The sequence below is a fragment of the Cricetulus griseus genome, chromosome 7 (genome assembly GCF_003668045.3).
Source record: "Cricetulus griseus strain 17A/GY chromosome 7, alternate assembly CriGri-PICRH-1.0, whole genome shotgun sequence".
Classification (NCBI taxonomy): Eukaryota; Metazoa; Chordata; class Mammalia; order Rodentia; family Cricetidae; genus Cricetulus; species Cricetulus griseus.
In genome coordinates, this window is record NC_048600.1 from 91,182,631 (window position 1) to 91,209,344 (window position 26,714).

The 26,714-nt window shown below is 48.7% G+C and overlaps 1 protein-coding gene across 7 annotated transcripts in view; it reads left to right on the forward strand.

Annotated features, from left to right (window-relative positions):
* Positions 1-26,714, forward strand: part of Myo18a (myosin XVIIIA) — a 103,440-nt gene that overhangs the window by 20,525 nt on the left and 56,201 nt on the right. The window contains exon 1 of one of the 7 annotated variants that reach the window (XM_035448310.1): positions 20,873-20,967. The exons of the other annotated variants lie outside the window; for them this stretch is intronic. Coding sequence (XP_035304201.1) covers positions 20,962-20,967 — 6 coding nt within the window. The 5' untranslated portion in view covers positions 20,873-20,961. Of the gene's footprint in view, positions 1-20,872; positions 20,968-26,714 lie in introns of those variants that run through there. 7 annotated transcript variants of the gene reach the window in all.

Here is a 26,714-nt window from a genome sequence, read left to right on the forward strand (position 1 = left end):
AGCATGGTAGGGGGGAGTGATGGGGATCCATGACCCAGCTGAGATAGGGGCTCCCCTGCTGCCAGGACAGGACGTCTGGCGCCTCCATTGTCAGTCCTGTGGTAGGGAAGTGCCCCAGGCATCAGGCAAGTCTGTGGGCACCTCCTGTGTCAGCCGGGCCCAGTGAAGGAGTGGCATTTTCCTTGTTTCCCTGCCCCCTTTTGAGCAGTTTCAGGGGGACAGCCAATTCCAGCTCCCGGATGGTGGTTGGCAGCAGCCTCGGGTCTGTTAACTGCAGAGGCTAGTGTCAGCACAACTTATTTCTCAGTTGGCTGCAGTTTGGTTGGGAGACTATTTCCTTAGACCTGGGTCACCACTCTGAGTCCCTTAATCTCCTGCCATATGCCTCTCGGCATCAGGGCATGGCCTTCTGCCCTAGCTGACTCAGCCTCCACTCTGCATAGATTCTGGCCCAGGGAGAGTATGGGCTTCTGTGGTGCCCAGGCCAGGGTGGATGTGGGTGCAAACATGCTCCCTAGTGGTAATGACTGAATCTAGATAAGATTCATGGAACAGAAAAGCCTTGAGGAACAGCATGGCAAATAATGACAGGAGAGGCTGTCTGCCTCACTTGACCTCAGTCCTCTGATGCCCCAAGTCTAGAACCCTCTTCGTTCCTGTCTTCCTGCCAGGAAGGGGAAGCTAGAGGTGAGTCTTGTCCTGCAGAAGGGTGTGGCAGTGTTCTTAGTGTGCCCTGAGAGTCAGCTGGAGGAATGAACAGCAGATGGCATCAGGTAGTACTCAGTGTGACTGGGGCTTGTAGACTTAACAAAAGAAGAGTAGCTGAGGAAGCCTCCAGAAGGGCTAGGGCAGCTGCCTTTGGCAGGTTAGGGTGTGGTTGCCTCAAGCCGGAGGAGGAATACACTGTGTTGCCCCTTACACAGCTTTTCCCTTGCAGACCCTACATCTAGGAGGCATGGACAATGCCTGTCTCACCTTTTTGGCCCATCCTCTCATATTTTCCTCAGAACTTATGGTGGCAGGATCACTGGAGTGTCCCCTCTGCATGACATAGAGCTGTGCACTGTTATTCTTCTGTTTGTATTGTGGGAGAAGTTGAGTACAGCCAGTGGGGGACCCATCAGGTGGGTGTCTAAACCTGGGGTTCCCATTGTTTCCTAATCTGGAATTCTGGGGCATTCCTCTTGTCCATGGTACTTTTCCCTGCATGCCATATGCACACATGCACATTTCCCAAAGTTTGAATGTCGCTTCCTCAAGGAACCCTTCCCTGGTCCTCTCAGATCATGTCTGGGCCCATCTTAGCGGCCTCCACCCTTCTCCTTCATAGCATCCATTGAGACTTGGTTAGTTATCTGCTTGTCTCTCCATGCAGCAGGTGGAGGTCAGCGTTGGGGGAGTGGCAGGGCCTATGCAGGCATTTGTGGATGATAGGATGGTTCTTGAGCCAGAAACTGGTTTCCCACTCTTTTGTTTGGTATTCTTTGTGTAGTTAAAGTTCGGTTGCTAGAACTCTCCTCTTTGCCGGGCTCTGGTGACCTGTCTGCAGTCTGTTGCCTTCCCTTGCCTCCACTCACTAACTCTAGTGTGTTTAGGACTTGGCATCTCTCACAGGAGTGGAGGAGAATGAAGTTCTACAGGTATCCGGGAGCAGGATCCTGGGTAGGGAGAGAGAAACCCAGGTGCAGCCTGTTCCTGGGCCTGCAGGAAGTCCCCATGAACCACTGGAGATTCAGGGTTCCAAGGGAGCCTACAATGTCCGGTCCAGGAGACCCTTTCCGGAATGTGCCTATCTGCAGGTCTCTGAGGGGTTGGAATGTGGCTTGGGTTCCTGGTTTCCTCTTCCCTCCTGCTGTTTTTCCCTAGGCTGCCTCTGTGCTGGAATGTCGGGAGGCTGGGAAGGTTCATGGTAAGGTTCTCTTCCAATCTCAGCAACAAATTCCAGCTGGAGCCTGAGGACAGCTCCCACATGGGTAGAGAGGCCACCAGAGGCAGCAGCAGGAGCTAGGCCAGTGGGAACTGCTATATTCTTGGATCTCAGGGTGATGGGCTTTCAGTCCCCACAGGCAGATGTAAACATCTCTCCCTCTCTTGGCCAGGTCCTGAGGAACCTCGGCTTCAGGAGCAGGACTCAGTAGCAGAAAGGGAAGGCCTGGTAGGCCTGTGGAGAGAGGAGGCTGGTCCTTTCCCACAAGGCCTTGCCTTGTCCAGCCCTGACATGAAACAGGAAAGGGAGAGCCTCAGATTCCATCCTCAGGTGGGGCCTGCCTACCAATACCAGGTTCTCTGGTCCACGGGGACCATCCAGACACCCCTGGATTTGTTAGTCATATCTGTCTTCTCAACATTGCTAGGACCTGGTTCCTTTCTCGATGACCTTTGTAGCCCCTGTGCCCTTTGTCCCCTGATCTCATTTCTTTTCCCTCCCATTCCCATTTCTGTAAGGAGCTGACTCACTTCCTCCCTCCTCCTAACTCTTCTCACTGCCAGGCCCTGTGGCAAACAGGGTGTACTCAGGGAGAGAGCTCTCACCCTGGGTACGACAGTGGGACTGGAGGCCATGCTTGGCTCTGGAGCAGGAAAGTACTGAATATGAGGTGGAGAGGAGGGATGTCTCTTCCTCATCCCCCAGCCATTGTGCAGTCTGGTAGGTATCAGGGAGCACCTGCTCCTCATGTCACACTGCGGGCTTGTCTGGTGAGGAGACTGACAGTCCCAGCCTGTGATGACGGAGCCCATGCTTGCCCTAGAACTATGGGCTCCTGGTGAAAGCTAGATCTCAGCCCTGGGTGGCATGGGCCACAGGCCAAGTGGTGACAGCACTGTCAGGCAGCCTGAGAATGTCATGACCCTCTGTGACACCCAGTTTCATCTCAGGCCCATCACATGGAAGGGGCAATATTTGGCGATTCCAATAGAACCTTTTAGATGCATGGCAAGGGGCAAAGATTTGATGCTGTCTCCTGTGCTTTGAGTTCTTGCTGATGGGCTCTGCCTCCTGCCTCCCTCCTTAATGAACTGGTTCCATTGTGGAACTGACTATAGAAGCCCCAGCTGGCCTGGTATCTTCCACCTCATGGGCCCCTGAGCTGTGTGGGCTGCAACAGCCTGTGTGCCTGACACTCCAGGCACTGGGGGAACCCAGCCTGTGCTGAGCCTGCCATAGCCTTGTACCCTTCCAAGCAGATGCCTGGGTTACCTGGAGGACCAGGCACAGGGTGGGATCAAGCCCCTACTCATTTGGATACACATCAAGATTAAAAAGAAAGAAAAGTGGGGACTGGAAAGATGGGTAAACAGATAGAGGACTTGCGTTTGGATCACTACACTCATATAAAAAGCTAAGTGTGTGGAATATCCTGTAACTCTAGCACTGGGAGGCACAGACAGGAGATGGTGGAGGCTTACCACCGGCTGGCCAGACTAACTGTCACCGAGTACCAGGTTCAGTGATAAACTCTGTCTTAGTAAAAAGAAGCGATGGAACTAGAGAGACGACTCAGTAGTTAAGAGGTTATTGTTCTTACAGAGGACCTGTGCTTGGTTTCTAGCATCTCATGCAGGCTCATGTGAAATTCCAGGAGATCCAATGCCCTCTTCTGGCCTCCTTGTGCACTAGGCATGCATGTAGTGTACATACATATGTGGAGGCAAAACACCAATGCACATAAAATTAAACAAAATAAATTTAAAAAAAAGGTAGCAAGGTAGAGAAAGATGCCTGACATCAGCCTGACACAGAGTTGGGGGGAGGGATCAATATCAATAAAGGCAAGAGAGAAACTGGGCCCATGGCCTTTGAGGCAGTGTGTGTGTGTGTGTGTGTGTGTGTGTGTGTGTGTGTGTGTGTGTGTTGGGGGAGCACGACTGTGGTCTGCCTTCCTGAAATCCAGTGACTGCAAACAGCCCTGTTCCCCACAGCCCTGAGCTACGCCTTACCATGCCCCTACTGTACTGTAGCTTCACAGTCTGGCCTTGGGACTTCTGGATGACAGGAGTTTCTTGTATAGGTTGTGGGGACTGGGGAAAGTGAGGAATACCAGCCTGATGACCTGAGGTGCCCTTTCTCTTGCTGGTGGGAGCAAATCACACTGCACAGGCATGCAGAGGCCCCTCTGTGTTCGCTTGGGCATGGTGACTGGCTCTTGCTCTACTGGAGTCTGTGGCTTTGCCCTTAGAGGGAGAATGGCCTACATGCCGCCCATGCAACCCTTGAAAAATCTAGACTGGGTGGTTCTTTTCCCCAGACTCTTCCAAAACATGTTTTTGCTATTAGCCTCCAGTACTTGCTTGGGTCCTTACCTTCTCTGTCCATATGAAACTCCACAGCAGAGGGAGTCTCTGCGTAGGCAAAGCTGAACATTTCCATTTCACTTAGCCCATTTGTCTTTTCTTTAGCTACTGGTGTTCAGGTGTCTCTTCTCTGCCATTGGAAGAGGGACCTTGTTGGGTGTGGTGGATGTCTGTAGTCTATTGTATCACTTGGGAGTTGGAGGCATAAAGATCAAGAGCTCAAATTTAGCATCAGCTTCATAGCAAGTTTGAGGCCAGCCTGAGCTACATAAGACCCTGTCTCAACAAACAAACAAGCAAGCAAACAAACAGCTGAGAGAGGGGCTGGAGAGGAGAGAGGACTCAATGGTGAAGAACAATGCTGTAGCAGTGGTAGCTCACACCTTTAATCCCAGCCCTAGAGAGACAGAGACAGGCAGATCTCTGTGAGTTCAAGACCAGTCAGGTCTACAGAGCAAGTTTCAGGACAGGCTCCAAAGCTACACAGAGAAACCCTGTCTCAAAAAACAAAACAAAACCAAAACCAAAAAATAACAACAACAAAACACTTGTTCTTGCAGAGGGTCAGTGTCCCCAGTACCTCTATGATGGCTCAAGACTCCCATAACTCCAGTCCCAGGGAATCTAACATGCTTCTGACCTCTGTGGGCACCAGGCATGCACATAGTCCATGTACATACTTGCAGACAAAACATCCTTACACGTAAAAAAAAAAAAATCTAAAAATACTTGACTTATTAAAAAGAGTAAGGAATGGAGAGGGTAACTAATCTATAAAGAGACCCTTTGGTTGCCCCACTCATTCTCTGCACCCTGTGGGCATTGTGCGGCACACAGGGCAATGCTGGCTGGAGGGTTGGTTCTTCCGTGGGAACTGCTCCCAGCTCATCTGGGACAAGAAGGAAGAGGAAGGCAGCACAGAGAGAAGGGCCCAGAAATCAGGACTGGGCAGTGTGTGTGTGTGTGTGTGTGTGTGTGTGTGTGTGTGTGTGTGTGCGCGCGCGCGCGCATTTTCAATGAGTTGTAACATTTTGGGTGATGTCTGGGCTCTAGCTGGATTGCCCAGTCCAAATCTGGTTTCTAGATGAATAGCCTTGGACAAATTCTTTCATTTCTTTGGGACTTATTTTCTTCTACTGTAAAATAAGAGTGATGATGATGTTCTGAGGACTGATGACTCTAGTGCTTTTATAATCACTTTGAGTAGTGCCTCAAAACTATTAAGGTACTTGCCTTCATCCTCAGAGGGTATAAAATCCCCAATGGACACCCAAAACCCTGCACATACTATTTCTTCTACAAAGTAAAGTTTAATTTAGAAATTAGGTGCAGTAAGAGATTAAGCAATGGTAAAATAAAATAATCCCAACAGAAACAGAACATTGTAAGAAAAGTTGCCATTTACAGTGATGAACACCTGCAAGCCAGCATTTAGAAAGTGGAGGCAGGATGATCAGGGATTCAAGATCACTCTGGACTACATAGTGATGCCAGCCTGGGCTATGTGAGACCCTGTTAAAAACACAAAAACCAAACAAAAAACAAAAACAACAAATGAACAACCCGATGAATTATTTGTTGCTAGCATTTGCTATTCAGATGTTTTGGACTGCAGTTGACTGTGGCTAACTGGGACTATAGCAGGTGGAACCATAACTAAGAGAACTACTATGTGGGCTGGAAAGAGAGCATTACTGTCATTACTCTATCTCTGAACCCCAGGAAGTGCTTGGTGTCCCACATGGAGACCATCTGCGCATGCACAGGAGTGCTGCAGGCTCCATCACTGTTAATGACTCAGCTGGGTGTCCTTTACTCCTGCCCTCAGGCTACTGCTTTTGCCCAAAGTATCTTTCCAGTGGAGAGAGGAAAGAGCCCCAGCTTCCTCAGGGACTCCCGTAACCTCAGCCTGGACAGCCTTCCCTGAGTGCCAGCCTGCTCTTCATAGTTTCACACCAGTTTTTCAGATTGTGCTGAGCTTTCCCTGCCTTCCCCAGTCTGGTGCCAATGCCCTTAGAGTACCAGGCTTCTTCCTATTTGTTTTCCGGTTGGCAGACCTACTCTGCTCCTTGTCATTGTCTGTCTTCATTCCTGTCTTGCTCCCAGCAGCCCATCTCCAGTCAGGCTTAACAAACATAGGCACAGAACTAGAGGCAACCCTAGCTTGCTGTTTCCTGGCTTCATCCTCATCACACATAGGTGTTTGCCCAGACTCTCTTGGGTATGTTTTCTAACTACTGTAGCTAGACCCTCAGACTCAGTCCCCGTGGTAGGATGTGCTGGCAGTCAGATCCACTGTTGCCTGTTCTTCCATGTACCCAGGACCAGTAGAGCTTGTCTGAGTCACTCTAGCAGGTGCCCAGGGTCCACTCTCCCCCTCCTCATTTGCTTCATTTGGCTGGCTAGAAGGAGATGTCCAATTATGGCCTTCACTGCCCCATGATAGAGGTTCCGACCTGGGGCAAGGTGACTTCATTGACTTTATTTGCCCTTGAACATTAAAGGTTTCCTTAGGACTCTTCTGGGGCGCTACCAAGTCCGGCAGCCAGTGCTGTGGTGGGGAAACCCTCAGGCCACTACATTCCAGACGTCTTACCCATGCCTGGCCCAGAGACTGGAAACAAGGCTGGATTGTGCTGGACTGTGAGGGGCTTTCTCCCAAGCCAGGACGCCTTGGGGTGGAGGCAGGCTTCCATTCAGTCTCTTTTCAGCCCTGTGCCCTCTGGCTTCTGCTCATTGGCTGGATGCTAATTGTGACTGCTCCCTCTCCCCTATTTCTTTTCGAGGCCCAGGGAACGAGATGTGACACTTGGGACACGGTGTAAGCAGGCTGTGGGCAGGGTTGGAAGAGAGCAGCAGCAAGTCAGGGACACCATCTGAAGGAGGCCTGGGCAAGACTGGAGGGGGGGATCTCCTGGACCAGAACTGTCCCACAGAAAACGCTGTGAAAACAGAAATGTTCTGTGGCCCTGTGGCCACTGGACCCTTGGGATGTGGCTAGTGCAGCAGAAAAACAGAACCTTACGTCTTATTTGATTTTCATTTAATGAGAAACAGTCCCAATGTTTTTTATTTAACTTAAAATTAAATGGCCACCCATGGACAGTGGCTGCTGCATTCATCAGTGCAGCTCTGCCGGGCTCCCAGAAAGTGTGAGGTGGGGGCAGGGAGACAGGTCTTGCAGTCGGTCTTATCTCTTTCTTCAGGGAGCTCCCACCCCCTCCCGCCAGGCTGGGCCTGGTGGCATTTCCCCTTTCTTTCCGGAAGGAAGGCTTGTTCTCTCTGGCCATTTCTCCACTTCACCAACTCTGGAATCCCGATGCCCTGGGGGACAGCAGGTCCCTGGCGATGTGCCACCACAACTGGGGCAGTGCTCCCTCACCTTGCCAAGCATGGCTTCTGCCCGGCTTGGTAACAACACAGGTGCTCACACGCCCCAATGGGTTTGGCGGGCTTTGCACGTGGGGGGTGGGGGGTGGAGACCAGGTAGGCAAAGCAGAAAGCCTTCTTCCTGCCTCTGAGGGGACGGGGATTGGCTTTGTTGTAACTTCAAAGGGTTCTAGAAACAGGCCCAGTAAGGGCCTCCAGAAGTGAACACACAGATCTTCAAACACTGGCTCTGTGCCCCCCTCCCCCACTCGGGGAACCTGAGGGTGTCTGGAGGGGCCTCTCTGACTTTGAGGAATCCCACCGTCCATCTCTCACACCCTGGAAGACCTCCTTTGGATTTTATTAGTCAGGGTGGCTGACCCTTATGCTGGTTTTCCGTGATTGTTCTGTGGGAATAGAGAAAAGCGGTCATTTACATGAAAAGACATTCTCCAATGTCCGCCAGACGGGATGGGGTGTGCATATAGTGAATGTGGTGTGTTTAGGAGACCCAGAGGCCCCAGTCTCCCTGACGTTGAGGCAGGGCATGCAAGGCTTGGGGAGACTGCCATCAAGACTGGCCCTGGGCTTTGGGCCTTGTGGAAGACTGGGAAAGCCGGGGCAATTTGGAAATCCCCCAGGAGCTGAGGAAATCCCCAGCAGCTGAGAGTCCCAAGAGAGAAGCAGGACACCTGGGTCCACCCAATGAGGTGGACTCCTTATACAGCCTGGATCTGACTGTTAGTTTTGGGGGGCAGACACCAGTTTTTGGTGTAGTAGCACAGGGCTCTGAGCAAACCTTCGGATGTATTAGGCTCGGAGTCGGGTAGAATGGAGGGTATAGGGAGTGGCTGACCCCAGACTCCGGGACAGCAGCAATCTGTGGGCTGCCCGCTCCTTGCCCACTGACTCTACTGACTGCTTGGCTCAGCCCTCTCTCCACTATAAACTTCAGGGCGTCCCTTGAATCTTCCAACTATAAACTCAGGTATTCATTCATTTTATTCCATCAGTAAACGCTTATTAAATGTCTTCTACGTGTTGGAACTCTTTCAGGTACTCAGGATAAGTCAGTAGTGAAAAGAAACAATGTAGGCGCCAGCTCATTTTTGCACCTTCTTTGCCGTGTCTCTCCTGGGTAAAGCGAGAGGCCATCTTGCGGCTGCAGCCCCCCTGAAGCCTCTGCTCCCCGGGACGCCTGCTGGGGGCGGGGCCCAGCAGAGGCAAAGTCCTGCAGCCTCTGTGGTGCCCGCAGATCCATGAGAAGGGGAAGGCCGCCCTCTGCCGGGCTCCGGTGGAGCTGCAGGGCGGAGCGTCTGTGGAGCTCCAAGCGCATGCGCTAAGCCTGGCTCCACCCTTGCGCGGGCGGCTGGGCGGAACAGGAAGTGCGGAGGTATTTCTGGGCTAAGGCACATTTGCCCGCCACTGAGAACTCCGGACTTTGAGCCAGTCCAGGTTTCCTCTTACCTACCCCTACCCTCTATGAGGCCATCTTTAGGTCTCTTTAAGGAATTTGGCCTCTTCCCTTTCAGGACCCACTGATCACTGTAGGGCATTAAATACGGAGGCATCCCTGCTCTGACGTTTTCTGTAAACATTGTCTTTAAAGCTGGTGTCGAGGAACGTGGGTAGTCCTCTGATGGGGCGCACCTGTCACCGCTGGTAGCTGGGCCCCTCCTACCCAGGAAGCACAAATTCTGCAGTCTCTCCCTAGTCCTTAGGGCTGAGTGCTTGAGACAGGGCTCCTCACAACTTGCCAAAATAACGCGTTCCCATTTGCTTTATGTTATTACACACTGCAAGCTAGTAATACAAGCATTATGTAATTGGTACTCATTCATGGAAACGGTGTTTATAGATTTTTTTGTTTTGTTTGTTTTTCCAGGCAGGCTTTCTCTGTGTAGCCAGGGCTGTCCTGGAACACACTATGTAGACTAGGCTGGCTGGCCTCGAACTCAGATCCACTTGCCTCTGCTTCCTGAATTCTGGGATTAAAGGTCTGCATCTCCACCATCCCACTAGATGACTTATTTATTTTTATTTTATATGCATTGATGTCTTGTCTGCATGTCTGTCTGAGGGCATCAGATCCCCTGGAACTGGAGTTCAGACAGTTGTGAGCTGCCACGTTGGTGCTGGGAATTGAACCCTGGTCCTCTGGAGAAGCAGTCAACACTCTTAACTGCTGAGCCATCTCTCCATCCCTATGGATTCCCTCATATCTATCTGTTTATTATGTGTGTGTGTGTGTGTGTGTGTGTGTGTGTGTGTGTGTGTGTGTAAAAATGAACATGCTATGGCACACATGGATGGAGGTTAGAGAGCTTGTGGATTTACTTGTCTTCTTCATGTGGATTCCAGGGTTAAACTCAGGTTGACTAACTTGGTGACAAGTGCTTTTACCCACTAAGTCATGTCAGTCTGATAGACTGACTAAAAAATTCTATATATTTATTTATTTGTTTTGAAACAGGATCTCACAGTGTATCTCTGCCTGGCCTGGAACTCACAGATATCTACCTGCCTTTGTCTCCTGAATGCTGAGATTAAAGCTGTGGTCCATCATTCCCAACTCGACATATAAATTTATATTTGTACACATATACATGTATGTATATATATATTTATAGGAGTTTTGATTTACAGGAGGAACTAGGGACAAATGAGGTTGGGAACATCCTTTTTCTTTTAAGGTTTGTTTTGTTTTATTTTGTTTTGTTTTTTGAGATAGGGTTTCTCTGTGACTTTGGAGGCTGTCCTGGAACTCGCTCTTGTAGACCAAGCTAGTCTCGAACTCACAGAGATCCGCCTGCCTCTGCCTCCTGAGTGCCTGGATTAAAGGCGTGCGCCACCAACGCCCGGCTTTTTTAAAGTTTTAAAGAGAATCTCAGGAGGCTGGAGAGTTAGCTCACAGGTTAAGAGCATGTCTGCTCTTCCAGAGGGCCTGGGTTCAATTCCCAGCACCCATATGACAGTTCACAACTGTCTGTAACTCCTGCTCCAGGGGATCTGGCACCCTTATACAGACATACATGCACATAAAATAAAAATAAATCTTTAAAAAGAACCTTGATTTTACTGTTTTCTATACTATATCTTTTCTGATAAACCAAGCATCTGATATACTAGCACTTGTGCAGCTGAGTGAGGTCACTGTGAGTTGGAGACCAGCTTAGACTATTTACCACAAGGAAATCCTGTTTCCAAAGACAAACAAACAAATAAATAGCAAAACCCCAGGCCAGGAAGTGATGGTTCAGGCCTTTAATCCCAACATTTGGGAGGCAGAGACAGGTGGAGCTTTGATTTCCAGGCCAATTTGGTCTACAGAATGAGTTCCAGGACAACCAGGGCTACAAAAAGAAACCCTGTCTCTAAAAAAGTAAAAAACAAAAACAAAAACAAAAGCCCTTTCATGGCCTTGCTCTCTGTACCAGGTGTCTAACTCCCACCCCCAAAACATTCTCAGCTTTTGAATCTCCCCAGAACTTGGTTGGTGCCCCTTGCTAGAGGAGCACATTCCCCCTTCAGTTATAACTATTGGGGTGTATTTGTTCTTTCCTCTACTGGTCATTTTTGGGGGAGAGGGACTTAGACTACAAGTCTAAGTTTTGTGCCACTCACCCATTCTTGTGTATTCCCTCATCTCTAAGCAGAGCCCAGTGATGGATGAGTGACAGGATTACAACAACAAGCGTCCCACTTCTGCCTGCTTAAAGGGTAGTTAGTTCAGAGACAGAAAAGAACCAGACCTTGTGTTTCCCTTTAGCATTCACTGTGAGGAGGTGCACTGCACTGCTAGCTGGGTGGTGTTTCCCTGTAGCATTCACTGTGAGGAGGTACACTGCACTGCTAGCTGGGTGGCCAGCTTCCTTGGCCTCTCACACTTCCCACAAGGCTTACTGTGGCTCTGCTTAGCCACCTACAGGGCCAAGCACCTCTCACCTAATCATTCTACCAGCATGGCATGGCAGAGTATTGGCCCCATGGGGATAACCTCTTTACTCAACCCCATTCCATCCAGCTTATTATTGCACCTTCTAGATGAGTTGCGTCAATTCAGTAGCTTGTTGAATACCTACTTTGTGCTTAGTGCTGAAGAGTAGGATGGTGTTGAGTGAGTATTCCAAGAAAATATAAAATTAAATATGCCCCCAGCACCAACCACCAGAAGAGCGACTCACTCAAGTTTTCTCCCCCACCCCCTATTGGGAGGCAGCTGAACTGGATCTTAAACACAGGGCCTCAAGAATACTGGGCAAGCACTCTGTCACTCAACAACAGCCCTTCAAATTCATTTTGACGAGTAAAACCAAGTCTATTAGGGGTTACTTACAGAGTGATGGACATTGGACAGTTGTATTTTCCTGATGTCACCAATTTGTCCCGTAACTAGGTCCTAGCCTGCAACAGATTGTTATAAACCTGGGTTCTGAGTGCCACCCATTGTTTAACTCCAGGGCTGAACAACAAAAAAGGCATAGAGCTGGGCAGAGTCTCGGAAAGCTGTATGCATGTGTGTAACAGGTCTTTCTTTGGACTGCAACTCCTGAATAATGACATTAAGATTTATTACTAATTACGAAAGCTTGGCCTTAACTTAGGCTTATTCCCAACTAGTTCTTATAACTTTCATTAACCTGTTTATATTAATCTATGCTCTGCCACATGGCTCATTACCTTTCCTCAGTACCATACCTCAGACTTTTTCCCTGTCTGTCTGGCAGAACCCTGCCTCAGTTTCTTTCCAGAGTTCCTGTCTCCGTGGGATGCCTGTCCTCTCCTGCCCAGCTATTGTCCATTCAGCTCTTTATTAAACCAGTCAGAAGGTACTTTAGGCAGGTGAGGGAGGACAGAGACATCTTCATACAGTGTGATCAAATATCCCACAGCACGTATGTGTATTCTGTGCTTGCCCTTACCAGGGCTTCCGTCTATCTCAGCAAACACCATCCAGCTGTGGGTAAGATGGCTGGCTTTTGTTGTAGCCTGGCATGTAGAACAACTAGACAGAAGCTTGCTTGCAAGGTGGAGTCAACTCTAGCTAAGATGTGAAGGACCAGTCTTTACCTATGGCATTTGAAGGAGGCAGAAAGTGGTTCTTATGGGAGAGCGGGCTTAAACACATGACATCAGTTGATAACCATTCTGAACATTAATTTAGGCTCCATAGTCATAGTGTACACACAATAAACTTGAATGAGTTCAACTATATGTTTGTGCAAGAAATTATATTGGCCTAAAATTATAAAAGTAGTATTTTGGGTATTTTTATTATATGTTGTACACACTGTACATTGTGCTTCCGTGGTGATATATTGTATAGAATGGTACACTGGCTCCCCCGTCATCCACAGGGTATGTGTTCCAAGATCCGTAGTAAATGGCCTGAAAGCTTGGCTAATACCACATCCTAGAAATAACTCTTTTCCTATATACATACCTATAGTAAAGTTTAATTTATAAATTAAGCACAGTAAGAGATTAACAGTAATAAAATAGCAACAATAATAACAATATGCTGTAATTAAGGGTTACATAAGTGTCAACTCTCTTTCTCCAAAAGTCTTACGTGCTTCTACAGGAAGCACTTTGCAGCTCCTCTTTGGCATGTCTGAGTTGCAGGCTCCACCACTCCCACTTTGGTATTTTTTTTATTTAACAATCTAGTGACTGAACCCAGGGCTTTAAGCATGCCAGCAAGTACTCTCCCACTGAGCTGCCTTCCCGTCTCCGAGGTCATTACTAAGTAGAATTATTGTTATTGTTAGAATTATTGAACACAGCCCCAGGCCAGAAGAGGGCATAGGATCTTCTGAGACTGGCGTTACAGATAGTTGTAAGCCACCTTGTGGGTGCTGGGAATTGAACCCAGGTTCTCTGGAGGAGCAGCAGCCAGGGATCTTCACTAGTGAACCGTTTCTCCAGCTCGGGAAGTTTTTGACTGTATCCTCCTTTTGTATTGCACGATGACTTTAGAGTCTAATCCTACATAATGTGTGACTCTCCATATGCAACAGAGTACCACACCAATTGTAATCAGGAGCCACTGCATGAGGTGTGTAGATACAGATGTCGAGTGCTGTGGCTTTAAATGATAATTTAGTGGTGTTAATCATGTAGTTACCACCTACAATTTAATTTGTCAAACATAAGCTTATATGTACTGTCTTCTATTCTCACAACAACCACACAAGGCAAGAATCATATTATACTACTGACAGGGGGTGGGGGAGTGGTGACTTGAAGAAGTGAAATAATTCCCTCTTAGATCAGAGGGCAAGAAAGAGGCTGAGCTGGGATTTATCCCCAGAGGTGTGTTGTTGCTCCATCCCTTTTGGCACTACACTTGGGGGGTGGGCCTTTTATTTGTTTGTTTGTTTGTTTTATTTTTTCGAGGCAGGGTTTCAGTGTGTAGCACTGGCTGTCCTGGCACTCGCTCTGTAGACAAGGCTGACCTCGAACTCAGAGATCTGCCTGTCTCTGACTCCTAAGTGCTGGGATTAAAGGCCTATGCTGCCAATACCCCGCCGGCATTTTATTTTTTACTTTTTCTTACACCCCATAAATGTATCTTAAAGACAGAGTTATCCAAGAATGGGGAGGGCTGGACAAGGTAGAAGGGCTGGTGTCCATGTGGGCAGGGAATATAGGGAGATTTACATGAGCTATCATGTAACAGAAGGGAATCAGGCCCTTAGACAGGGAGAGATGACTAGAAAAGTCAAGGCCCAGGGTAAGTGGAATGGGCAGGTTCCAGATGATGACCATGCTTGGAGGCAGACAGAGTTGCCTGGGCCCAGCCTGACTGCCTGTGGAGTGCTGGAAGGCCACAACGATGTTTTTGGTCTCACAGAAGATGTGGGCAGCACCTGCACAGTAGGATTGGCTGTGGTCACTGGTGAAGCTCAGTGAGCTCTGGGGTCTCAGGTATCTATCTCTTTCTAGCCTAAGAACCTGCCCTTTTCTCTAGGGGAAGCAATACTGCTTTGGGATAACTTCCTGTGTAACCAAACAGATCAGAAAGCTGACCAAAATTAGTTATTCCCACAGAAAAAGATAGAGGTGGGAACATGGCTGCTAATAAGTTAGAGCCTGATTGCAGGTGAAGTGACGTCTTGGTCACTCTGATGTCATCTTCCGGGCACTGCTGGAGCTAGCAAGCAGCTGCAATAGCCGGTGCTAAGGTTTTGTTTAAAAGCCCAGGCCTTTTGCTTACCAGAGGATCTCTACTTGTTCTGTCCTGGGCACTCCTCCCAGGCCTGGCTGTTTGCTTCTCTAGCCTTTGAAGAAATACTTATTGGAAGGAAGTGAGGCTACTGGATGCAGGCATACTGTTAGGTGAGAGACAGCTGACAGCTTGACATAGTTCCAAACAAAAGATTCAAAAAGCAAACATGCAGCTACAAAGGGTGCTTGGCCTAGGCTACAGCTCGGTGGTGATACCTGATGGGGCTGGTACCCTCTGAGAGCGCCTGCGGTGTTGGTGGGGCAGAAACCAAGCTGTTGTAGTCAAACAGAAAGGCCCAGAACAATCATAGTGAGGACAGTGTCCCTCTAGTACAAGAGTGTGTGGAAATGGATTGCATGTGTGAATGAAGAGGGCGCCAGATCCCCTGGAATTAGAGTTACAGACAGCTGTGAGCTACCTTGTGGATTTTGAGAATTGAACCTGGATCCTCTGGATGAGCAGGTGGTGCTCTTAACCACTGAGCCATCTCTATAGTTCCCCCCACACCACCCCCTTTTAGCTTCCTAGTAATCTCACTGTATGATGATAGTTAAAGTTTACTGAAAAGCTAATATACTAGACAACATTTTCCCCTAGTGTCAGACATTCAACTCAGGGCCTTGCAGGTGCCAGGTAATTGCTCTTCCACTTAATAACATTCCCAGCCACAAATTTCATTTTAGAAACCTCATGGCCATTTACTGGAGTTCTCTCTCTCTCTCTCTCTCTCTCTCTCTCTCTCTCTCCCTCTATCCCTCTCTCTCTCTCTCTCTCTCTCTCTCTCTCTCTCTGTAGGTCAGAGGTCAGTGTTGAGTGTCATAATTGCTCTCCACTTTTATTCCTTGAGACACGTCTCTCACTGAACCTGGAGCTTACCAATTCAGCTAGACTTATTGGCATGCAAGTCCTGGGGATCCTCCTGTCTCCACCCTCCCAACTCTGGAATCATAGGCATGTGCTTTTGTGCTTGATTTTGTTTTGTTTTGAAGGCAGGTTTCTCTGTGAAATAGCCCTGACTGTTCTGGAACTTGATTTGTAGACAGATTCTGTTTTTTAATGTGATGGGTATTTTGCTGCATGTCACCGAGGCCAGAAGAGGGATCCCCGGAACTAGAGTTGCAAATGGTTGTGAGCCACCATGTGTGCTGGGAATCGGTGCAACCCAGCTCCTCTGAAAGAGGCCTGTTAACTCCAGAGCTGTCTCTCCAGCTCCTGTGCCTGAGTCTTTCCATGGATGCTGGGGATCCAACTCAGGTCATCATGCTAATACAAGCCCTTTACTGACTAAGCCATCTCTCCATCCTCACTTAAAAGTTTGTTTTAGATTTATTTACTATGTACGTATTTATTTATTTTAGGCTGGGTTTCACTATGTAGCTCCTGGAACTCACTGTGTAGCTACTAGGCTGCCCCTGAATTCACAGAGATCCATCTTCCTCTGCCTCTAGAGTGCTGGGAATAAAGGCATGCACCCCCACACCTAGAATTATTAGTCCTTCTTTTATGTGTAGAACTGTTCTGTGTGGGGCTGGAGAGATGGCTCAGAGGTTAAGAGCACTGACTGTTCTTCCAGAGGTCCTGAGTTCAATTCCCAGCAACCACGTAGTGGCTCACAACCACCTTGAATGAGATCTAATGCCCTCTGCTGGCATGCAGGCAGAAGACTATACAAAATAAATAAATAAAATCTTAAAAAAAAAAAAAAAAAGAACTGTTCTGTGTGCATGTATGTATGTCTATCATAATACATGCTTGATGTTCTTGGAGGTTGGACAGTGTTGGATCCTCTACAACTAGAATTATAGATGGTTATAAGCCATCACTTGGGGACCAAACCTGGGGTGTTGTAATTTAAGAAAAGCAGTGCTCGAGAGAAAGACGCCATGTAACAGAGTTCAAGCAGAGGGTTTTGTTTTGTTTTTAGAGACAGAGTTTCTCTGTAGCTTTGGAGCCTCTCCTGGAACTTACTGTAGACCAGACTGGCCTCAAACTCACAGAGACTGCCTGCCTCTGCCTCCCAAGTGCTGGGACTAAAGGTGTGCACCACCAACACCCGGCTGCAAGAGCGCTCTTAACCCCTGAGCCCACTCTCCAGCTCTCCCCACCCCTTTAAGATAATGGTATCTATTTGTTTTTTTTCCCTTTAACTGTTTTTTGGAGTACATATGGAGGCCAGAGGTGGACACTGGGTATCTTCTTCAATCTTTTTGTTTTGTTTTTGTTTTTTGAGACAGGGTCTCTATAATGTTCCCATGTTGTCCTGGAACCTTACTATGTAGACCTCGTTGACTTTGAACTCACAGAGATATACCTATCTTTTTCCAGTGTGCTGAGATTAAAGGCGTGACCCACCACACCTGGCTTTCTTCAATCATCCCCACCCCCACCCCCAGACAGGGTTTCTCTGTGGCTTTGGAGGCTGTCCTGGAACTAGCTCTTGTATACCAGGCCGGTCTCAAACTCACAGAGATCCGCCTGCCTCTGCCTCCCGAGTGCTGGGATTAAAGGTGTGCACCACCAACGCCTGGCTTCTTAAATAATTTTTTTAAAATATTCATTATTTACACAGTGTTCTGTCTGCATGTGTGCTTGTATGTCAGAATAGGGCACCAGATCTCATTACAGATGGTTGTGAGCCACCATGTTGTTGCTGGGAACTGAACTCAGGACCTCTGGAAGAGCAGTAGTTGCTGTTAACCTCTAAGCCATCTCTCTAGGCCCCCTTCAATCATTGTTAATAGAAAGTTATGTATTTAATCTGTGTGTAGCTGTATGTGTGTTATGTGATACCTGCACATATGCATGGGCAGAGGCCCTGGAATTACAGGCATAAAACCCAGGCACATATGAGCACACATATACACATATGTGTTTGTGCGTGCATGTGCATGTGTGTGCTCATTCACTCATGTGTGTGTGTGTGGGGGGGGTGTCTGTGTGAGTATATGCCACATGTGTGAGAGTACCTATGGAGACCAGAAGAGGGTGTTAGCTCCCCTGGAGCTGAAGTTCCAGGCAGCTGTGATGGCTTGGGTGCTAGGTCCTCTGGTCTGGACCTCTGGAAGAGCAAGACATGCTCTTAACTTCAGAGCTATTTCTCCAGCCGCTTTTGTTGGGCTTTAGTGTGGGTTCTAGGAGTTTGAACTTATGGCCTTATGCTTACACAGCAAGTGTTTTTAGTCACTGAGACAGCACAGCTGTCATTTACATTTGTTTACAGGTGCCCTCCCCCAAGTGCTGGAGATGGAACCCAGGGACTCAAACATGCTAAATAAATATTCTGTCACTGAGCCCAGCCCCAGAACTGGACAGTGTTTTTTAGAATTTTGTATGCTAACTTTATGCCATAGGCACTATTATTTCTTCCATTTTACAGGTGAAGAAAATTGAATTATAGAGTGTTTACTGTGTATAGTTACTGTGTGAAATGAGCTAGGAAGTCTGGCTCTGAAGCCAGTTTTATCTTTAACCATGGTACACTGTGAATAATTCCTTTCAAGCAGCAGTTCTCAGACTTCTGTATGCATCAGAATTACTAGAGGTTTGGCTGAAGTCACAAATGCCCGGCACCATCTGGTGCTCTGAATTCAGGAGGCTGGGGTGAGGCTTTAGCATCTCTAGCCAGTTTCCAGTTGGTGTGGATGCTGCTGGTCTGGGAACCACACTTTGAGAATTAACTTTTTTCTATCTATTCTGTACTTGCCTCTTACTGGCTGGGAAATAGTACGAGCATAATTTTCATTGTAGAGATGAGGGGGGATTAAAGTCACCTGCTACAAAACCCACCCACCAACCCAATCCATCCAGCCAGCCATCCATCATCCACCCATCCATCTATCCATCCATCCATCCATCGGGCACATGAGTGTCAGGCTTTATGCCTGCCTCAGTTCTTGGCCTTGGCTTGAGCCAGAATCACCAGGATCCTCGTGTAGGGGCACACACCTGTAATGCCAGCTTTGAGAGCCTGAGACAGGAGGATCTCAAGTTCAAAGCCAGCCTGGGCTGCTTAGCCAGACTCTCTCAAAAACAAAACAACACCTTAGGGCTGGAGAGATGGCTCAGTGGTTAAGAACACTGGGCTGTTCTTCCAGAGGTCCTGATTTCAATTCCCAGCAACTACATGGCGGCTTACAACCACCCATAATGAGACCCGATGCCCTCTTCTGCCTGCAGGCAGAACACTGCATACATAATAAATAAATAAATCTTAAAAACAAACAAATCTTTAAAAAACAACACAACACACGAAGTGTGGTGGCTCAGATCTTGGGAGGCTGAGGGAGGAGGATTAACTGAGGGTTTAAAGTGACCTGGGTTATACATAATGAGTTCCAAATCAGCCTGGTCCATAAAGTGATACCTTCTCACAAAAAGCCAAAACCAGGGCTAGAGAGAGAGTTCAATGGTTACGAGCCTTTGTTTTTCTTGCACAAGACCTGGGTTTGGTTATTAGCACCCACATGGTGGCTTGTAACCATCTACAATTCCAGTTCTGGGAGAGCTGATGTCCGCTTCTCACCTCGTTGGGCACCAGGCAGGCATGGGGTGCACAGACACAAATGCAGACAAAACACCCATACACATTAAAAACAAAACCCAATCAATCGCCTGGGACATTTTAAAATACCAGTGCCCAGGACTCCTTCCCAGACCAGTTAAATCAGAAACTGAGAGGGAAATGGAGAGCTCTAGGCATCATATCCTAAAGTCTTTCAGGGGCTTCAATGAGCATCATTGTGAGGATGCTCTGCCTCAGGAGGACCAGGGGACCCTCCCTTCCCCCCGGGAAGATGCACCCTGTCCCTGGCAAGCAGAGGCTCAAGCTTGTTCCTGATAGTCTGCTTATGTATGTTGGCACGTGTGTGACATGGTAAGACTAGATGACTTGCACAGTGCTGTGTAGAAATGAGAGCTGGGTTTGGTCCCTTTGGGCAGTGCTTACCAGTCTGCTCCTGGAGGATGTCATAGATGCAGGAACACTGGTGCTTAGAACCGGCCGTGGGTGACAAGCTTGGGTTTTTCCAATTCCTCCCTCCCTGGAGAGGAAGATGGGAAGCAATGACTGTTTCCTTTTGTTCTGTAGACCCTTGGTAGGTCCTGTCTTTTTGCTTATTGCCATCTTTCTCCTAGTACCCATCTCAGCCTCCAGGGCATCTATAGTTCTGATGGGTATTTGGTCGTGTTACCTAGAGCCAGGTCAGGATATCTCACAAGGAACACAAGCTCTTCATTGACAACCGTTGTCCATTGGCCAGACACCCCCAGTTTCCTCTGTTTGCAGAGCTAAGACCCACCCCTCCCTCCCCGCCCACCCTACTTTCCTCTGCCAGCAGCTGGCTGGTGTGTGGGAGAGGGAAATGTAGACAGAGGAGAGCAATTGATTCTCTGCACGTCTATTATGAGGCGGTAGCAGGAGGCCTCAGTCTGATCTTGTGGGTCTCTGCCCTTGCTGGACCTTACGGGACAGCTACGTGACTGCTGCCTGGGCCTAGTGTGCATCGGCCCCGTATGTCATGTTGGATGTAGTGTTAGTGTCTCCATACAGTAATTAGATGGCATATGATTGAAGTGTTCTCAAGTACCCTGTGCTGTGATTGAGTTCATGCATGCTTGATATGTGTGTGTATGTGAGCGTGCACGTGCCAGTCTCAATCTTGGCCTGGAGGGCTGGGGGCTGCAGGTCTCAAATTCCTCTGCTATTTTTAGGGGCTGTATCAGCTCAGCTGTCCAGGAGCCTGAGTGTGTGTCAGAAGGAAAGTGCCACCCTTCCTGTCTCCTGTCCCCAACCCCATGACACTGTCTGTCCTAACCCATGTCCTTATTTGAATAACCTACTTACCCCTCCACCCAGACCCCATTGCTCTCTCGCTGTGGGCATACCTGGTACCCGCAGTCCTCCAGCCTCTGCTGTCTCCACAGCTCTGGCAGGGTTGGGCAGCTGCAGCGGGAGGGGCCTGGGAGAGGGAGGGGACCAGGGGCGGGGCTGCAGCCTGTGCTATTTTGAGCTGCTAACGGGAGCAGCAGAGAGAGGAGACTCCTTGCTCTGGGCTGCTCCAGACCAGGCCATGAGGGTGAGTGTCCTTCTGACCCCCAACCCCGGAAATGCCCCGGGCTCCCCATAACGTTTCCTCATTTAGGAAAGGAAGGCATCCTGTTATTTCCCCAGATGTGGCAGAAGTAGCTGGAGAGGAAGGGGTGGCGCTGCCTTGGGGCTCCTCTCTCAGTTACTTGGTTAAAAGGGCAGTGCACAGCTCCAGCTGCCTCAAAACCTCTAAGAGGCAAGGCACATGTTGGGCCTGACTCATGATTTGGGGAGCGGTGATAGGGAATCATCTTCTAACCCTAAGTTTCCTGGGACTGCCCTGTAGGCTGAGGCACGCCTTTCCCACAGTACCGATTGCTATGGAGGCTTTTATTTCTTCCAAAGCCCAGGGATCCAAGCATCTCTTTGGAAATTTTGGTCCTGCTTTGGGCTGGTATTGTGGTCCCCAGGCCCCTCTTACTCTGGACTAGACAGGAAAAAAGGGGCTTGGCAGAGGATGGCCCTGGAAGTTGGCTGGAATCTTCTTACTGTCTTCAGGAAGAACCCAGCATGGCCGCTTCCATTTCCATGCCCAGGATACTTAGAAGGGACACGGGTAGCATCTCAGGGATGCCCTGTCTTTTTATTTTAATTTAGAGAAAACTTTTTATCTTTATTCTCGTGTGTGTGTGTGTGTGTGTGTGTGTGTGTGTGTGTGTGTGTGTGAATGTGTGAGTGTGTGTGTGTGTGTGTGAATGTGTGAGTGTGTGTATGTGTTTGTGAGTGTGTGTGTGTGTGTGTGTGTGTGTGTGTGTGTGTGTGTGTGTGTGTGTCTGTCAGAGGACAACTTGCATGATTTAGTTCTGTGCTTCCGCCCTGTGAATTCTAGGAACCACACTCAGGTCCTCAGGCTCAGCAACAAGTGCCCCTACCTACTGAGCCATCCTCCCAGCACATGTCTCTCTAAAGCAGAGACTATTCCAGAGAAGTAAGCTCTTTAAAAAAAGCAAGTGAGAGAGACATAGCTGCCTCCCAGGCCATCCTGTCCTCCCCTCTACTCCCCCAGCCACTAAGGTTTTCAATTGAGTCAGCAGTTGGCAGAGTGTGGGCTGGCCTTGTGTGGAGGTGTATCAGAAGCCTGAGATGTGCCCATAGCATTTGTATCTCTCTGTGCCCAAAGAACTGCCCTGCCTCGGCTGCCAAACTGGCACCATTGTGGAGGTGGGGGGGGCAGAGCAGGGTGGTGCCAGAGAGAGCGCTTCACCGTGTGAGCAGGCAGCTTCCTGCAGTGGCCTACTCCCCACCCCATTCTCCATACCCAGGCCACCAGTACCTTGTCTGTCACAGATTCAGGGCCATGGGAAATGATGCTAGCAGATGGCAAAGTGCCCTGCAGAGGAACCTTGAGTGTCCTCAGGGAGGGGAGGCCTCTGGCAGGCCTGTCTGTCTGTTAGAGGAAGTCCTGGCCCTTCTGCAACTGCAGTGGCGGCAGGAAGCCATCCCAGTGCACCTGCTTCCTCCAGGCTGGTGGGCAGTGGCCCAGGGTGCTCTGCTGCTTTCTGTTCCACCCTGCAGTGTGGGAGGGCTCTGGCTAGAGGGTTCCCCTCTACCTCTGGCTGGCAGTATGGCTTTCAGGCCCTTCCCTGCAGAACTCCCCTCCTTTAAAGTGGCTCTTTGAAGAGTACACAGGTCATGAGTGGAGAGCCAGGTCTTTGATGGAAACCACTGTCTTCTACCCAAGCTGTTGCTACCGATGTGGACAGCCCATGGTATAGGTGAACAAGGGGGAATATGGAGGAGGGCTGACCACTTTCCCCTAAAGTGGTAAAGGACACGTCTGAATGTGAGTCGTCGTCGTCGATCTGACACTTGCTGTCAGGAGGCCAGGGGAAAGTCACATGATCTCCAAGGGCTCCTTTGCCCATTTGTAAAGTAAGACTCCTGTTGGTGTCCACTTCAGAGGGATGTTGTGAGCATCAAATGGGACGAGGCTTGTTAGGGGCTGAGCACAGCGCCCAGCACCAAGAGGATGCTCAGTAGAGATGGCTGTGGGTACTGGATGTTTTGTTCAGTGGCAGACTGCTCGCCTAGCATGTGTGAGGCCTGGGGTTGATTCCCCAGCACTGCAGAAAAAGAAGTTACTGCTGTTGTCCTTTCTTCCCTTCTCCTTCATTCCTTTCCCCACCCCTATTCCTTAGATTCCTTGAGGTTGTCCAGGAGAGCAACTCCTGAGAGCTGCCTTTTGTGCCTCAGAATGGGGATGAAGAGAAGAGAGACCGTTCTGGGTTTCCTTGTCCTCAGCATAAGAAGGGAACATTGCCAGTGTTAGCATGGGGGTGGGGGGGCAGGCTGGGAATTTACCTTGGCTACTGATGACATTTTAGTTCCTTCCAGACAGTCTCTCTCTTGGAGTTACTTGCTGCTCTTGGGCTTGGATGTCTAGCTTAGACACATCGGCCTTAACTGGGCATTCCTGGCCTGGGGGCCTGCCCAGTGGATAGGACTATTCCCAGGGTCTTTCTTTGAGCTCCCCTTTTCTCTCTTTCTTCCCTCTCTTCCTCCCTCCTTCCCTTCTTCCCTCCCTCCCTCCCTCCCTCCTCTTTAATTCTTTCAAGATTAAGTTTTATGTGCATTAGTGTTCTGCCTGCATGTATGTCTGTGTGAAGGTGTCAGATACCCTGGAACTGGAGTTACAGACAGTTGTGAGCTGTGATATAGGTATTGGGAATTGAACCTGGGTCCCCTGGAAGAGCAGCCAGTACTCTTAACTGCTGAGCCATCTTTCCAGCCCAAGCTCCCCTTTTCTTAACATAGTGGATTGTGGTAGCTAAGGGAGGTTGGTGGGTGTTGGCACTGGGGACAGTAAAACCCAGCCTTGTTTCCCTGAGTGACAGGAGCTTTTAGGGCTGAGGGTAGACAGTCTCTCAGCAGATTTCTCCTCTTTGAAAACAAATGCTTCTAGCTATTATCTCCTTCTCTTTTTCTTTTTTTATTGACTATTTAGCCATCTTTACAATAAAAACAAGCAGTAAGTAACAAATGCACAGCAAAATAAATAGCAAAGTGTGTCTATTGTGTCTAATTCACACCATTTACAAAATTATTATCATCACCATTTGCATGCTATTTATGTTCTAGTTCTTTTTTGATTGATGTCATTTTGTGTGGAATCTTCCATATGGTTTCATTGTCCACATCTTTGTCAGTTTCAGTGGCAGCATAGCCATGTATTGGGTTGAAACCATTGTTTACCTAACCATCTCTGATTCTAGTCCCTTGGGCTGTTTGCAGTTTGTTGCTATGTAGAGTGCATCTATGAAAAAATGCTTACATGAGCTTGTGGGTTTTCTCTTCGCTTTGTTTCTTGAAGTCAGCTCATTGGACATACATTTCTGCAGATGGGCTGACTAGACCAGAGGACGCTGCATTTTCAGCAAGTCCCTGCCTTCCTCATCTGGATCCCATGGCATGGAGTTTGCTATCTATTCATTGTTGCTAAGTTTGGAGATTACGTCTCTGAGACTCAGGACGGGCAAGCCTTATTCTCTTTGGTGTATATGTGGGAAAGAGACCAGATGGGCGTGAGCTGAACCCTGCCCTCCACCCATTTCCAGTATGGTCATGTAACAAACACTTTTAAGTGCCTAATGGTGTGATGGGTAAGAGTGAGTCCTGTTGGAGGAAATCCCAAGACCCCTCCTGGCTGTGAATGCCAGCTCTGCCACTTACTAGCTGGGAACCTCTCAGCAACTCTCCCTTTTCCTTCTCTGTAACATGAAGTGCTATGAGGAGAGTATCTGATCCTGGGCCTGACTTGGGAGAACACTCAGGAGTGGTGGTTTCCTGTCCTTTCTCCCAAAGGAAGTGGTCATAAATCACACACACACACACACACACACACACACACACACACACACACACACATAAATACATGAATGGAAGAATGAATCAATGGATGAAAGAAAGTACGAGTGGATGGACAAATGAGGACATTTGTGTTAAATACCTTGTATAGGGTCCTTCTCGATGTAGGCTTTCCACATTCAGTAATTAATGTTAGAAATGGCTGGAATTACTAGAGCAGAAATGTGTCAGGAGCAAGAGTCCTTCACTCTAGGAACTCTTGCTTCACAGCAAGTCCCTAGTTCTAGGAGAAACATGTTTTTACATCTAGGGTGATTGCTACGGTGGCATTGCCACCAGCTCTGTTCCATGTTGGGTAACAATAGCCTGCTCCTGGGCCCAGGCAGTTGTAAGGAAGAGATGAGAGATTCAGGCAGTTCTTTCCCAAAGCACAGAGGCAACTACCTCCGGGGTGGTCCCCACATACTGTCTGAGTGATACTCCCTGGAGCAGCTGGAGCAGAGGATGAACCAGATGTCTAGTGGCCAGTGTCCTTCGGGGTCAGACGGAACCTCCCTAGACAGTAGGAAAACTTGGACATGAGTTCAAAGAGCAAATGAATTAATTAAATAAATCTAAAGCTGGTAGTATATTAACTGGATAGGAAGGCAGAGGTCAACAGAGCCAATTAAAAATGGTGGAGGGGGCTGGGCAGTGGTGGCGCACACCTTTAATCCCAGCACTCAGTGGCAGAGGCAGGTGGATCTCTCTGTGTTCCAGGCTAGCCTGGTCTACATAGTGATTTCCAGGACAGCCAGGGCTACACACAGAAACCCTGTCTTGAAAAACAAAAAAAACCAAAAACAAAAACAAAACAAAACAAAAAACAAAAAAACCCAAAAACCAAACAAACAAAAAAACCCAAAAAGTTGAGGGCTAGGGTATATGTAGTTCATAGGTAGAGCCCTTGCCTAGTATGTGTGAGGTCCTAGGTTCCAGCCCTAGCATTTCAAAACAAAACTAATTTCTAGCTATTTACTTATCACAATCAGTTATAGGAATAAACCAGATCTCCAGTTTCATGGAATGGAAGTGATTCTTTGGTGAACCCTGTCCTAGGCAAGGGCAGACTCTGGTGTTGAGGGTTGGAGGGACCCGCAGATGGGAAAGCTTGGCCATCCTCCAGACCTGGACGGCGACTTGGGCTGTGGGTGGAAGGGAGAGGTTTCTGCCTCCTGGAGAATCAAGGGCCTGGGTGGCTGTCTATCGGCTGACTCCTACAATGCTGGTTCTGGAAGTGACTTTATCCATTATCTAGACCAGTCTGGCTCCTGCTTCTCCAGACAGGCCCAGAGGGGTGACGTAGCTCATCTGAGGACACACAGCTTCCTAGTCTAGAATTCTCCGTCCTATACCCACCTGGCTTTTGTTTTCTTCCCACAGTTTATTCCTCTCTCTGAGGAATGTGACCTGAGTTTTGTGATCTTTCCTCCTTCCTTCTGTCCTCCTTTCCTCTTGTTACCCACAGCAGTTGTCCCAGCGGGTCCTGGCCTTTAGGAAGACTTGGAGTCCCTGAGAGGCCCTGCCCCTGTTCCTTCTCTGACCCAGGGTGCAGGCTGACTTCAGCACTATGGCCTTTTCATCGCGATTTGCCTTCTGGGAGCAAAAGGGAAGTTGGATTTCAAAATCTTGGTTCTCTTAAGTGCTTGGCATGGTGAAGCTAGAGACAAATTGGAGCATGCGCGTGCATTCGGGGTGCAGAGGGTCACCAGTGGCTTTTGGAAGTCCCTTTCTGTCATGATGAGCTCTGCTGAGTCACTTTCCTCTCTGAACTCCACCTCTAGTAAGCTGAGCTGCCCTTTGTGCCACTGGTGCCCCTCAAGTTAATCCCTCCACACCCTTCTCCAGCCTGTGGCTCAGATTCAGCCCTGGGACTGTGGGGTTCTGGGAAAG